Source organism: Neovison vison, chromosome 11, assembly GCF_020171115.1.
Source record: "Neovison vison isolate M4711 chromosome 11, ASM_NN_V1, whole genome shotgun sequence".
Classification (NCBI taxonomy): Eukaryota; Metazoa; Chordata; class Mammalia; order Carnivora; family Mustelidae; genus Neogale; species Neogale vison.
The window spans coordinates 9,233,749-9,249,775 of record NC_058101.1 but is presented as its reverse complement, the minus strand read 5'-3'; the positions used below and the strand labels follow the sequence as shown (position 1 = coordinate 9,249,775).

The following is a 16,027-nucleotide window of genomic DNA, read 5'->3' as shown; positions in this document are numbered from 1 at the left end:
TCGGAGTTTGGGTATTTATTATTCTAAGAGCAATGAGAAGTCAAATAATGATTTACGTTTCAGAAAGATCGGCCTAGTTGCTGCATGAAGAATGAAGTGTAAGGAGACAAGAAAGCAAGCTAGGAGATCAAACTGAACTACTATGAAGTCCAAGTAAACGGCCTGGGCTAATGTGATGGTAGCAAAGATGGAGAGAAGTGGGAAATTTCAAAGCAGACTTTGGAAATCTTATGTCCTGTATCCTTTCCCTTCCCCCTCTGCCATCTCACCTTATTGGCAACAGAAACAGTTTCTGGGAAACCATTCCATGAAACTCAGGTGAAAATGACCTCTCCTAGTCTTGAAGGCCAGAAAGACATGACTTATACCTAAACAAAGCATCTTTTTCCTTATTGACGGCTGGTTCAGGAATGGACACATGACCCAAGCTAGGTCAACAAGATTATTTCAGGATCCAGGAGTAATTTTTTTCCTTGTGTTAGCCATAAAAAGAATGTAATCCTCAAATTATATTGGTGTAAGACAATAATTACCCTCCAATATCCACACTACCCTTCTTTTAATAAAATACTTCTCCACAAGTTATATGGGGGTGTGATGACCGTACAGCAAGAACTGGGTCCTAGGTATGGACATAGAACTAAGTTCTGGTCAGGAAGTGATATTTGCAAATCCTTGGCCAATTCAATAAAAGGAAGTACCTGTGGCTGCCTTCCTGCTTCTTATTTCTCTTGTGCTGTGCATTAGTTTTCTAGGGCTGTCTTCCAAAATACCACAGACTCGGTGGCTTAAAAAACAAAAACTTATTTTCTCAGTTTTTTAGGCTAGAAATCCAAGATCAAGGTGTTAGCATGTTTCATTTCTTTGGAGGTCTCCATCATTGTTTTGTAGATAAGCCACCTTTTTGCTGTGTCCTCACATGATCTTTATTGTGTGTACATATTTCTGGTGTCTCTTTCTATGTCCAAATTTCCTCTGCTTATAAGGACACCTATCAGACTGGATTAGGGTCTACCCATATGACCTGATTTGGCTTTATTCCCTTTTTAAAGGCATTACCTCTAAATGCAGTCACATTCCTAGATACTGGGTGTTAGGGTTTCTTTCTTTCTTTTTTTTTTTTTTTTTAAGATTTTATTTATTTATTTGACAAACAGAAATCACAAGTAGACAGAGAGGCAGATAGAGAGAGAGGGGGAAGCAGGGAGCCCGATGCGGGCCTCGATCCCAGGACCCTGAGATCATGACCCAAGCCAAAGGCAGAGGCTTTAAACCACTGAGCCACCCAGGCGCCCGGGTGTTAGGGTTTCTTTGTCATTTTATTTTTTTATCATGGTAAGTAAGTGTACTCTTTAATCCCCATTTCCTATTTCACCCATCTCCCCAGCCACTTCCCTTCTGATAACCATTAGTTTGTTCTCTATAGTTAAGAGTCTGTTTCTTTGTCTGTCACTCCTTCTTTTTCACCTTTACTTGTATCGTTTCTTGAATTCCGTGTATAAATGAGATCACATGATATCTGTCTTTCTCTGAATGACTTATTTTGCTTAGCATTATATGCTCTAGCTCTATCCATATTGTTACAGACGTCAAGATTTCATTCTTTTTTACGGCTGAATAATATTCCTTTGTGTGTGTTGGGGGGGTATCTTCTATATCCATTCATCTACTGAAGGACACTTGGGCTACTTCCATAGTTTGGCCATTGTAAATAATGCTGCAATAAACAAAGGGGTACATGTATCCCTATGGATGAGTATTTTTGTATTTTGAGGGTAAATACCCAGTAGTACCGTTATTAGACCATAGGGTAGCTCTATTTTTAATTTTTTGAGGAAACCCCATACTGTTTTCCACGGTATGCGTACTGAGTTTGCATTCCCACCAATGCGGATTAAGGTTTCAATATGAATTCTGGAGACACAATTCAGTCCACAACAGACTGGAACATGGATGTGATGCTAGTGAGCCAAATTAGACTTGGTAGATGAAGTCAACACCCTAAGGCAGAGCTGTCCAATAAAACTTTCTGTGATGATGTGTATGTTCTATTATCTGGGACTCTCCAATATGGTAGCCACTAGCCACATGTGACTATTAAAATTAATTAAAACTAAATAAACCTAAATATCTAGACTCTGTTGTACTAGACATATTTCAAGCACTGAGTAGCCTAGCCACATGTGGTACACAGCTACCATACTCAATAGCACAGGTTAAGGGATGGTGTAACAAAACAGGAGAACTTACACCTATGCATGACCGGAAGGACAACCTCCACGGTATCACATAATCTATCTTGCTTCAACCACATGTGTTTTGGAGTCTCTTTGTTCTAACAACTCATCTTATATTTTAATCAATAGTTATTAGAAGCAGAGTGCTGCCAAAACAAACTACTAAAAACTCTGGTAAGGCTCAGAGGACATACAGTGAGAAAACATGCCAGGCAGGAAAACTAACCACACCTCTGTTTTGCAGTACCAAACCACTTAGTAAAACTCCTGTCTGCAATAATGGGGAGGGCACATTCCATGACTAACAGGTGCACATAGCTCTAAGAAAAGCAGTTAGAAAAACTCAGAATAATCACAGGTATTGGCTGTTTAAAGAACTGGCAATAACGTCAGCTCAACCAAGAGTTAAAACATAGAACAGAGACAGACATAAATAGAGTGCCACGGAGAGAAGCTCAGTAGCAAACCAGACCCTCGCCTCAGTCCAATAAATCGAGGCCTCTCAAGTTAGGAAAGGCAGGACTTTTGTGCTCCAAATATACCGCAAAGGTTCTTTTCCACAGAGTAGCAAAGCACATGTGAAGAGGGCCCCTTTATGATGGGTTTTGATGTGTCAACTTGGTTAGGCTAAACTAAAAGGAGGGGAAGGCAAGTGGCCATTTTGTAAGTACTTCCTCTTAAGAATTCAAACACTAATCTATATGCTGCTGTGGAGGGATCTGTAGATGTAATTGAAGTCCCTAATCAGGTGACTTTTAAACTATGGTGATCATCCTTAGTGAACCTGACCTAGTAGGGAGGTTTTAAAAGAGATTGGGACCTTCCCTGGCAAATGAGACTCCAAGTGGCAGCTGAGTCTATTGTTCTCCCTTCCTGGATCTTCCTCTCCTAAATGCCTAGGGAGAACAGTGTCAACATATGCCCATGGATTCTAGACTGCTTGAGATCCGTTCCCAAATGCCTACCTTACAAATTTCAGATTTACTTAGACAGCTCCCAGAATTGTAATCCAATTCCCTGCAATAAATCTTTTAATACCTACCTCTTTCCCCACCCCCTCATAGAAATCTGTTTGTTCTAATTCTCTGGTTAAACCCTGCCTGATACACCATTCAAGCCTATTATTTCAGATGCCCTCAAGGTAGCCCAGCAACACAGGGAAAGAGGAACAGGCCTAGCACAGAGACTAGAGGAAGAATGAGTAGATTTCACAAATGATGACTAAAAAGGGTCTGCTAAAGATAATGTCATATGGTACTGACTTAGAACAGAACAGAAATCTATTAGTAAAGTTTTTGAAGAGTACTACCAAACTACATTACTGGTCTACAAAAACCTAGGACTGAACCTTAAAAAACGTACAGGTCCTTAATCTATACCAACTGGCAGGAAGCTATAAATGTTGTGCAATTCCTAGGATGTCGTATTCTTGAATGCCTACTATTTCAAATGTGGCAAAGGAAAATAACAAGAAAGAATCACCTAAGAACAAAGCCAAGGGGACACAACAGTCAAAAGGGCATTGCACCAATAGAGCAAAATCAAAAGTTTAACCAAGGAATTTATATAGTTGCGAAAGCAGAATCTTCTGATCAGAAAGATCCGCTATCTACTTCTATTCTTTCCTTCTCCACTGTGCAATGGGTTGGACAAAAGGACTCACTGTTTTATAGATTACTTGCTGAATTAAGAAAAAAAGAAATACGTAGATATCTGTCATGTTGAGCTATGTCTAGTAACTGGATGGAACTTTGGAGAGATTCTCTTGAGAAAGGAAGAAAAGTATGTATTAGGAGAAAGGTTTGTACCAATGTTGGGTGACCAAAAGGTTCATACCAGTACTCAAGAAGAAAGGTTTAAATTGGAAATATGCACTTGATAGTCACTAGCATATACATAAATACACAAAACTAGGTAAGATCACCTAAGAAGTGAGACTACCTACAAGACCAAATAGGGTTCGGGACTAAGCAATGAGGTACCAAATAACCAAAAAATGTACAGTGAGTGAGGGGACTAGGAGGAAGAAAGAAGACCAATAAAAGCAGCTAGTAATGTAGAAATAGAAGAGGGTGGTATTACATAAGCGAAAGAACAGCAATTTTTAAGAGGCAAAAATTAGTCAACAAAGTCAAACGCTACTAAAAAGAATAAGAAATGGACACAACAATTAAATATTATACCCAAAAAGATATCTGTGTAACTTTCAAAAACAAACCACAGCAGTATCAAAAGAAAACTTCTAAGAATATTTTCTTAAAATATTGGGGTGAAGGTCTCCGGAAATCGTAAAAGAGTAAGTCATTTTACTACACAAAAATAAAAATATTCCTATGTTGTGAAACTACTGTAAATGAAGAACAAATAATACTGTGAAGGATTACTATGCATAAATATAAACAGCACCAACAATCACTAAAAAGAAGACAATTCTAATAGAATAATAAGTAAAGGATATAACAGTAAATTTTCAAAAGAAATCCAAATGAAAAATAAAAATTAAAATTTACCCAATGTCAACAGTACTCGGGAAAATAAAAACAAAAACAAAACACTGTTTTTTAACTCATTTTAAAAACTTAAGATTGCTCATTTCCAATAATATTCTTAAAATACCGTGTTGATGCAAGTAAAACTTGGGGAGTATTTATTAAATTTAACATGTGCACAACGTCTGGCCCAGCAATTCTTTCCAGGAATCCATCCCAAAGAAATATTTCTAGACTCAAAAATAACTGTAAAAGGACATTCACTTCAGCATTATACAGGTAATAGCAATGTACTGAAAACAATCAAAATGTCTACCAATACAGGGGTGCCTGGGTGGCTCAACTGGTTAAGCACCTGATTCTTGGTTTTTCCTCAGGTCATGATCGTGTCAGTCAGGGTTGTGAGATCAAGCCCAACATCCGGCTCTGAGTCTGCTTGACATTCCCCTTCTCCCTCTCCCTCTGCCCCTCCCCTGCACATGCGCACGCTCTCTATCCTTCTCTCTAAAATAAATAAATCTTTAAAAAAAATGTCTACCAATATAAAAGAGCAAATAAATTATGAACATTCATACTAGGGAACATCCCTAAGTAAGTAAGAACAATGAGGGAAATCTTAATGCACTCTGTCAGACACACAGACCCCCTTCCCCACTCCACGCTCATTCATTCCCTCCCACCAAGAAACTAGAATGTTTGATTGATATACAGCAAGCTGTTAGCAACATCTGCTTTGAGAAAGAATAAGACAAAAACTCTAGCTATTAGAAAACTTTTTTTAAAAGTATGAACGCATTCCTTAGTTTTTATAGATAAATAAGTAAATAACCATTATCTGAAGACTTCTCTCTTCAACTGATGTATTTTAAGTATGTTCATCAATGAAACTTTTAGCAGACAAAATGTGTAAGCGACAGCTTTGTTCTCTGTGACAGATAATTTGATTAACATCCACCAAGGGAAAAAAAAGAAAAAATTTAAAATAATGATTAATTGTGGAGGATAAAATTATAGGCAATTTTTGTATTCTTCTTTAGATCTTTTTCATTTTGTCAAATTTCCTACAAATGTATATAAATTTAATTAATAATGTTTAACTACAAAAACACTATATTTAGAATCTAATTTGGAAGATATTTAACATTGTACTCTACACTGTCCTATAACACCGTTTCTCATCTTTTAACATATTTGTATCTGCATTAGCCACAAGTATACCTTTACAGCCCCTATTCTCACTATAAAATCTTCAGGATAAAATTAGAATGGATGAGTCTTTGGTGTCATTTAATGGTTAAGGATATTCTAGAAAAACAGCACATACAGACTTATCTTAAAAAAATCAGAACACAATACCACAAATTAGTGAGCATTACAAGAGGCACTCATAAAAGATGTAAAGTCTATTCAACTTATACTAAAAAACAAAAATAAGACAATCCATATAATAAGACCAATTCTAATGGAACACAGTTATACTGAAAACAGATTCCCAAATAGATTAATTATACAGGACTAAAACCATTTTAACAGTTTTAAATTATTATTAATTTTATCTCTACATGATTTAAATTTTATAAAACTAGGAATAATGTTTCAGTTTCTTCAAATTCCTCATTATCCCTAATTTTGCTAGGTCTCAATAATGCTTTTTAAATTTATTTAGGAAAGTGATATTTTCTAAAACTCATAAAAAACAATTCCATCATTCTAATTTTTCATGTATACAAATTTAAGTTTTACTAACCTACAAGGTGAGTAAAATCATTCAACTCAACATAGCTATTACTCTATTAGAGCTAACTTTTCAAATGGGTGAGATTACTATATACTGAAAACAGCCACACATAGGATAGAGTCAATAAATGTTTTTAAGAACTGTACTGGAGCCTTTGAACAGGGCTATTTCTGTTATTAAATACAAATAAAAAATAAGAGGGAAATCGCATAGAGAAGATAAGAGACAATAATAAGATCAAAGACTGAACTGGAAATAGACCTGGTATGATTCAAACAAGAAGAATTCATTTTCTTCTCAGGTCTCAGATTTAGGGTGACAGGAAAGAAGAAAAGGAAAATAGAGCTTTATGTTAATATTTATTTATTCCAAATTCAAAACTGATGAAACTAATTTTTCTACAGGTCTATTTCTCAAAGGTTCTTTAATTAAAAGACAATTCAAGAAGAAAACCCCAGATCACCAATTAATTTTAGGACAGGTTTTCTTCACCTTTTTTTTTTTTTTTTTTTTTTTCTGTTCCTTTTTTGGCGGGGGGAATATGGGAGGAATGAAAAAAAAAAAAAGTTAAATGAAACTCAATAACAGCTCAGGAGGAGAATATGCCTTGCTGGAGATGCACACATACTGACTACTTTCATAAATTAGTCATGTCTAGTGTGTACTTTAAGATAATCTCAAGAAATAAGAAATAAGGAGTTATTTTCAAAATTGAAACAACACTATCTAACACACCTCTCATTTTTCTCCACAATTCAAGTTTGAGTAACTGATTAATCTGAACATTAAGTAACAAGCAATAAAAATAAAGTATAATCTGCAGTCTTCCTTGATCACGGATTCTATCCTTAACCCTCCAATCATTTTTAAACTATCCCACTCTAGAACTTGCTTAGTTTTAGTCATCATTTTCATGGTACAGCAGGCAGAAATATACATAATCGATTTTGTGCAGATGTATCATAGAATTATTTAAGAGTTAGGATTCTCCAATGCCTTATTTCATCTAATTCAACACCATACTGAAAAAGTATGTTTTGTTTCAGATCAATTGCCCAAAAAAGCCCATTTTTTTATCCATGGATTTTATCCATGACTCATAAAAACCTATTTAATTTAGCCTATTCTCAACAACCTTATTTCATTGAACACAATTCACTCTGACCTATCTGTACACGTTGAGGGGGACTTCATCATATTATCAAAAGTGTTCATAAACATACTAAAGAACACTGGATCCAAACGGAATTCCTAAAGTACTATAGACTACATTTTTTCATAACAGACCCTCTTTTACATCTAGTCTCACCAAGTTGACTCTTTTAAAAGATCGAGGTAATATTTGAGTTTTATAAGATAACAGAAAGCAATCTACATTGTGCTTTCAATAATCAGGTGAATATTGATGTCAAGTTTCAAAGCATTTTTGGAAAAAATAAAATCCAACATGTCTCTTCAATAATTAAAACCCAAGTTATAAGTAATGATAAAATGATACCTATTGTCCTTCCACAATTCCACTTCCCCTCATGACTGGAAAAGATGTTTTTAAAGATAAGAATATGGGGCGCCTGCATGACTCAATCATTAAGTATCTGCCTTCAGCTCAGGTCATGATCCCAGGGTCCTGGGATCAAACCCCAAATCAGGCTCCCTGCTTGAGAAGAAGCCTGCTTCTCCCTCTCCCACTCCCCCCACTTGTATTCCCTCTCTCACTGTCTCTCTGTCAAATAAATAAATAAAATCTTAAAAAACAAAATAAAGACAAAAACATATATACATTAAGAAGTTAAACACCATACGTTAGGAAGAGTATTTTGATTGTGCGTGCCAAGTGGATAGGCGTAACTACCAGACAGGTAAGGTTCCAGGGACCAGAAGGATATTTATATTCACTCTCCACCTTCAATTTCCTAATGTTTTTTTTTTCCAAAATGTGAAAGTTGAAGGAAGTTAGTCAGATTGAGCATAGATTATCATGGATGCTGGTGCCCTCTATTGGTCCTAACAAAAACACAAGTGGTATCAACAGGCACTACCTCACAACTATGAAGTGAAATTTTTTTCATCTATGGTCAAGTATGTAAAAATTATATGGAAATACATTACAAGGGTATTTCCTAACTCACTAAATCATCTTTATAAGAATGCAGAAGAAACTGCTGCCATAAATGCAAATACGCTGCCTCCAAGACCTAAAAACTGAACTTTTAGTCAACCAGATGGTGTAACTGGACTCTAGCAGAAACAGTCTAGTAAACACTCCTGCAACCTTCAGGGAGTCAAAATGCATTCCTCTGATGTTCCCAAATATTTCCAGAGTAAGTGGTTAAAGAAGAAATTCATTTATTACTTATTTATTTTTACTTCAGATATCTGACTTCGTGAAAGCCTAGCAGAGGTTAAGACACGAGGACTTATATAACACATATGGTACAGTACAGCAGGATATATAAAGATGTGTAAGGCAAGGTTTCCATCTTCAGATCTGGTAGTCCATAGAAGAACAGACGAAAGCTGCTTCATTAATTAAGCAATTAAAAAGGCAAAATGTGAGGATTTAAGGTAAGAGTAAGCATAGGACTAATTTAACAGAAAGAACAAGTAAGTCTTGGACTTCACAACAGAAATAGGCCTTCCGTGTTACTACATTACCTTGGTTACAAGTAGTTTCCTAATTCTAAACAATGCACATAAATGCCTGTCTGATTCCCCACTACTATTTGAGTGAGAGTGTTTCAAAATAACAAGGTGGGAGGGAGGGAAGGAGTCACAGATCTCTCTGAGAATCTAATAAAAGTTCTGCACACACACTATTGGGGGTAGGGAGAAAGAAGAGAACACCTCACAAGCAACTTCAATCAAATTTTAGGGTTTAATTTCAGTATTCACAGCCTATCTAGATCCCAAATTAACAACTCCTATTTAAGAGCAAAAAAATTTTTTTAGCTTAGGAAAGGAAATAACCTTGCAAAGTAAAAATCTTGAGAGGGAGGAAGAAGCAAGAGACTGCTTCTAGAGAGAGTAGTTTTCACTATTAAGTTTCATTTTGTTAACTATAAAGTTAACATTTGTTCATTCTAGATGGTGGGAATATGGACATACTTCATCTGTACTTTCCTGTATTTCTTCTTTTTCATTGAGTTGAGTAAGAAAAAGAGAAGGAAACAAGAAAATAAGAACAAGAAAAGGAAAGAAAAATTTGGGGTAGTCAATTTGTCTTCAGTGGTTGCCCTACTGCCTAAAATATGTTCCCCTATACCATCTGAATTTGTTTTCACACTATCCGAAATGCCAACATCTAAGATGTTGTACTCAACATCATACACATAACAGAACATGTGAATGAATGAATGAACGAACAAACAAGGCAGCTTTGAATCAAACAGACAGGTTACGTCCTGTTCTGCCACTTATTGGCTATGTGACCCTGATTAAGTTACCTAAAACCCTTCCTTCTAAGCCAGTATCTTTGACTCTAAAATTAACATGAATAACCCCTCCCAACATCTGTATATTTCTGAAACTCACCCACTTTATTCAGGATCTACGTTTAACCATTTATTCTCAGTATCATACCTCCCAAAACCTATATTTAATCACTGGTGCATTTTAAAAATCAATGTGTCTTAAAATAGTTTTGCTCACCAGTACTTACCCAGTACAACAATTTTTGGTTTATGTGCTGCCCAAACGAGCACTACCCAGTACAACAAAATGCCCAACATACAACAGGAACTCTAAACACGTACTGAATAATGAAACAAATATGAGGACACCTACTTCATAGGGATATGACGAAAATAAGAATACATGGTATCTGTATTACTTAATTCTCATACCAATGATATACCTTATCACCATTTACATTAAAGCAAACTAAGGTGCAGAAAGGTTAAGTAACTTGTCCAATATCACAATGCTAGTAAGGGATGGATCCTATCTGACTCTAAGCTATAGTCCATGCTCTTGACCATTAAGCTAGACTCGACACACAGTAGGCACTGAGTAAGTAATAGTTTTTTTACGCTTTTAAAATGTAAATATACCTAAGAGGCTTAAGGTACTTCTCAGGCATTCAACAATCAATGTACATTGGCTTAACTGGCTTTCCTCCTAACACCTATGGAGAAAGATCCCTATGGGAGAGGACTGTCACTAAGAGAAGTAATTAGTAACTGAAAGATACTGAAATCTGCTATTTGGCAGCCCTGGATCCAAGAAGGGAGAAACTCTGTTCCTTCTCTTGGTTTCCCAAATGAATTATGGAATCTCTGTAAGTACTAATATTCACCGAAAATGTTTTTTTAATCAAGTATTGTGCTTAATCAGACTAAGAGACAAGAAAATTATGACCGAACTACTTTTTCAAAGATCTTAACATCTAGTTTACAAATATTGCTATATCAATTAAGAGATGAAACTGGGGAACAAGTAAGTTTCTCTGAACTCATCTGGGATTCTACCATTAAAACAAAGGAACGTGAATGGCATTTTTCCATTAACAAACACCCCCCCCCCAAAAAATAAGATTTGGAAGCAAATTTGAGGGAACAAAATCTACTGAAATATTTTTTTTTTCTCCCTCATTCTCAACCCTACCTCTTCCAGGTCTACAAACAGATTCTCCCCAGCCTTGCAAATCCTTTCCAAAGTGAGTAAGTCAGTACTAATTTATTCACTGGCTCCCCTTGTCTAAAATTTCACCACTAGGTTTGTCTCTTAACTTGAAAGCCTCAAGTTACTTACCAAATATAGCCAGAATTCTGAAAAACTCCTACAATCTTTACATTTTATCTTTAATAAAAGTTACTTTTAAACACAAATCCTACCTTTAAAGAAAGTTTTTTTCCCCTTTGAATTCTGCATTAGCAAACACTGAAACCATTCAATTACATTTCAAAATGCCTTCAATAGAAAGCAACAGTTTTTCTGAAATGGAGTATCAACTCATGCAGTTTTAACATCTTTTTCTTGGAATATTCAAGTACGCAATTTAATTTAGTCACTAATTTGAAAAGAAGTGCATTACGATTTTATGTCAGGAAATAAATTTCTGTGTATTTTCCATATTAGTCACCCACTGAAAGCCGAAACAATTAGGCATTTTTCAATTTTTGATCTAAGATTTTTGAGTCAAATAGGAGGGAGGAGAGTAGGAGAGGGAAAAGGAGAGCTCTTGCTCTTATACCATTTTTTCCAGTTATAGACAAAGTTACACAAATTATCTAAAATGTGATTATTCTATTCTGCCATTCAATAGAAAATACAATTCTCAATACGCTACTCCAACATTTAATAAGAATCAGATGCTTGTTCTTCAACATTCAGGTAAGGCTCTTGTTTAAATTAAATCTCCTTTCCTTCCCACTTTTCCTCTTTCATCAGATATAGAGAATATCCAGCTAACATTTCTTTGTGGCAAAGGTATATATTTTTGATAAATTATCTGGTTAAATACCTGAAACCACAACTACATACAAAAACTGTAACACTTCATATTCCTTAATCTTTTGATGATTTTTATTAGCAGGATAATCTCAAGGATCATGTTTTCCATATTCTTCATTGTGTAACCAATAAGAGACTAAATTAGAAAATGGACTTAAATACAATGAGTATTAGCCACAAGATTTCCTAGTTCCAGAAAGTTAACCTTCTGCTGACATGTCAATAAAATGATAATGAAATGAAAAACACTGCACAACTCATCCATTTAGCTTACAGTATACAGTGACTGTGAGGTATGTTTACTGCTTTATTCTGGTCAAGGATGGAGGCAGGTGCAGAAACATACTGTACTCCTTTCTGCCTGCTCATCCCTCAACATGCACCTATATAGATTTTTAATGGCTGCACTTTCTTACACTTATTTCTCCTGACTCATCTTCATAACAAAGGACAAACCCACTGTTCACAGCACTGTGCACAAAACAAAATAAAGCATATTAAAAACAAAGAAACGCCCCTAGTTGGTGAAAGTCAACACATATCATTCCCATTTTCTGAGGAAAATAAACCTGACTCACAAAATTAACACACCTATAAACTTATTAAAAGTTTTATTTATTAGGCCAAATCCAGTGAACAAAACTACCTAGGTTTGTGAAGTTTACAGGCGTAATATTCCAGGAAGTACTGCACTCAAGTTGATACCAAGTTCCAAACCAGAGCCTGATATTTTGTGGGAGAATTAAAAATCTTAACAAAATATCGGCACTTTGCTCACAGCTGCATGATTGTGTTACCCTGCAATTCACTGCCTAATTTTTTGAAGGATGTCAGGAGGGGAAATAAGCTGTCATAAAAAGTGCACTGGTCTGAGCCACTAGAAACTTTGATTTCTACTTTTGCTACTATCTGCCACAATCAGTTTCGTCTAAGCCTTTTTTTCCCTCATTTTAAAAATAAAAGGGCTGAACTAGATTACTTCAAAAAATGCTTCTCATCTCTGCAAAGAATCATACAAATGAAAGATTCTCACTACCATAATAGATTTTATTAGAACTAAGAATCCCATCACATCCTCCTCTTCATTGTTTCAAACGTAGCTCAAGCAACACCCTATACTGAAAGGTCCAACTAAAATCAGTACAGAATCTATCAACACAAACCTATTCTTAGAATTCAATTGGATAACGGAATAGCAAGGAGTGTCTACCTTTTGGCATACGTACTTGAACTATTGTATGTCTACCTATATAACTTCATCCAATCTGAGGTCAAAGAATCTGGTCTTCCAGTAACGCAGTTTTCAAAAAATAAGCTCTGCACCAAGATAAACTCCGTCGAAGAGAATAAATGACAAGTGGCACTTCTAGATAATTCAGTCGTTCTCTTACAAGATTTAAAATCAGCCTTTAAAGCTGTTTTCCTTCTGCTGCCTTAAGTTACAACTTCTTTCTCCAAATCAAGATTTTCTAGCTTCCATTTCAGGGAGTGGACAAGAGAGTTACAAAAGAGCTGATAATAAGACTAACTTAGTTTTTTTGTCAGTATGGTATGCTTTACTGAGCTTTTGGGTTATATGTGGCCTTTGAATAAGGTCCTGCAACGCCGCCTGTCTGTGGACCCAGGAAAAATTATAAACAGTTATGAAACCAGATCACTAGGACAAACCAAGAGGCCTTCCTATTCCAACTCACCACAACCAAAGCTGGCTTCAAAGCACTCTTCAGCTGTCCCATATGATCTGGAAAACGACAAAGCGTGCCTTAATTTGTCCTCACTAAGAAGCATCTGAAGGTACGTATGTATGCACATGTAAGAGTCAAAGACATTTTTCAGCCACCGAGTTATATAAAAATGCATACGGATCTGAGTTCAGTTCATCCACAATCCTTGAGAGAGCAAAGAGCTAAAGGCTACTTCAGCAGCCACAATGATTATGGGAAGAGAAACAAAACAAAACCCGAAAACCCTGCAGCAGAAGAGTATGGAAAAGTACAGCTTCTCACGTGTCTCTCGCATACACAAATACTTAGCTCTGAGTCCACTACGACCTTAGCTCCCCTCAGAACCGCCCCGGTCCGCCTCACAAGCGGGAGAAATTTACCAGCGTCCCAGTCATCCCCCGGGAGACTCCGCTACCTCCGGTCCCATCCCTCCCGCTTCGGTCCCGCCCCCGCCCCAGGAACAGCACGGCCCTGCTGACCCCAGGCCGACTCCGCCGGGCGTGCGCAGGGAATCTAACCAAGTCCCTCCATCCTTAACCGTGTGAACCATCCCAAGATAACCTGCTGGTCACCCACTCGGGGGGGGGGGGGCTGTGTGGTCCTCCCACCCCCCCACGTGTCAGCTACCCTCCCCCACTCCCCCCCCCCCACCTCACGATTTAGGCCGGGGAAAGAAAGAGGGCAGAGGGAAGCCTGGCCGCTAAGATAGATCAACCCACAGGAATCTGTCCCACCGCAAGTCCCCTCCCACCCTCGGCCCCGACCCTTTACGGTCCCTTCCTCCCTCCTGCCTTGGAAACCAGGCCCTTGCCTCAGAAACCTCCTCTTCCTCGTCGTCGTCGTCCTCTTCTTCCTCGCTGTTGTTGCTGCTGGTGCCGCCGCCGCCGCCGCCTCCACCGCCGCCGCCGCCTCCACCGCCGCCGCTGTTGTCGCTGTCGCTGCTGCTTTCGCTGCTGCTGGGGGGTCGGCAAGTCCGGTTACGCTTGGCCTTGTGGTGCTGCTGCTGCGGCGGCTTCTTCTTCAGGAGGAGGTCGCAGACGCGCACCATCCCACGAGGAGAAGAGGCCGAGCGAGCCCCGCTGCCGCCGCCGACGCCGCTGCCGACCTCCGCCGCCGCCGCCGCCACGGGGGGGCCCGCCACGGCCGCCACCGCCGGGGGGCTCCCTTCTCCCTCAGCAGCCGCCGCCGCCGCCGCCGCCGCCGCCACCGGAACCGTCGCCTTCTCCATCCCCAGGGAAAGAGGGAGGGCGCGGACGGGGGAGGGGCGTGGGGGCTACGCTCTCCCGCGACTTCGGCCGCACCGGGGCCGACACAGCGCTCGGTGCCGCCTCCGCCGCCACCGCCTCGGTCACCTCTACTGCCGCCGCCGCCGCCGCCGCTCCGCCAGCTCTCACCTCGTCTCGCGATACTAAGGGCGGGGAGGCTGACGATGGGAGGGAGGGAAAGGGAGGGAGTGTGAGGGAGCAAAGGGGGGGGGGGGGTGAGGCGTACAGAGAGACCCGGTGTCGGGAGACCCAAAGGAAGGGAGACTGCGGAAAGGCGAGGAAGTGTGCCTAGGGCGACTTCCGATAGGGGGGCGGCGGGGACAGAAGAGACCCGCGGTTACTGTCGTAGCGCCGGCGAGCGCCCGGATTTCTTCTCTTTCCTCGCTATTTCCTCCACACACAGCCCTTCAGACCTCCCTTCTTCCTTCCTCGCTGGTGACTAGAACGCAGCCGCAGGCGGAAGTGCGGGTGACGCCATCAGCCGTCGCCCGAACGGTGGCGCGCGGGTGGCCGAAAGACGCAAAGTGAGATTTCGAGGGCCGGGTTCCGGGTCCCGGCGGGCGGGCCGCGCTGCGGTGCGTGCGGCCCCCGGGCAGGCGGGAGGAGAACGCCCCGGGAAGGGTGGGAAGCCGGCGCGGAAGCGCGGTCCCGACACTTTTGTTAGCGGGAGGCCGGGGCCGCCAGATCCGGGAGGTGGGGCCTCTTTCTGGACTGTCGTACGTAGTTTCGCTTCTGGCCATGTTTCCCACCTCCGAATCCTGATGAGGGCTGTGGGTCTTTGAGAGATGGCGTCGTGTGCGTGAGGGAGCCCTCCTTGCCTAAGTTTTAAGTGTTGAGTTACAGACTCCCCGGCCCTGAGTTTACAGTTGTGTGCTGCGGAGTTGGATTAGGTGAAGTCTGAGATTACCACGACTTGGAAGTTTCCAAAGGGGAGAAGACAGGAGAAGGAAGCAGGATCTGTGCCAGACTTTGCAGACGGTTCGCGGAATGACCCTGATTTAGTTCTTCCAGTCCTCACCGACTCCGCTTTTATCTGTGGAGGGAGCATTATAAATAATCATCCTTGTCTGTGCATCTCTTGGAAGGAATGTGGTGAAGGGGGTTTTGATTTGTAGATGTATGA

At 39.7% G+C, this 16,027-nt stretch overlaps 1 protein-coding gene across 4 annotated transcripts in view; it reads right to left on the bottom strand.

Annotated features, from left to right (window-relative positions):
- Positions 1 to 15,341, bottom strand: part of ANKRD17 (ankyrin repeat domain 17) — a 163,610-nt gene extending 148,269 nt beyond the window's left edge. For all 4 annotated transcript variants that reach the window (XM_044226144.1, XM_044226145.1, XM_044226148.1 and 1 more), the window contains exon 1: positions 14,451 to 15,341. In XM_044226144.1, coding sequence (XP_044082079.1) covers positions 14,451 to 14,867 — 417 coding nt within the window. In that variant the 5' untranslated portion in view covers positions 14,868 to 15,341. The remainder of the gene's footprint in view (positions 1 to 14,450) is intronic.
- Positions 15,342 to 16,027: the final 686 nt, after the last annotated feature.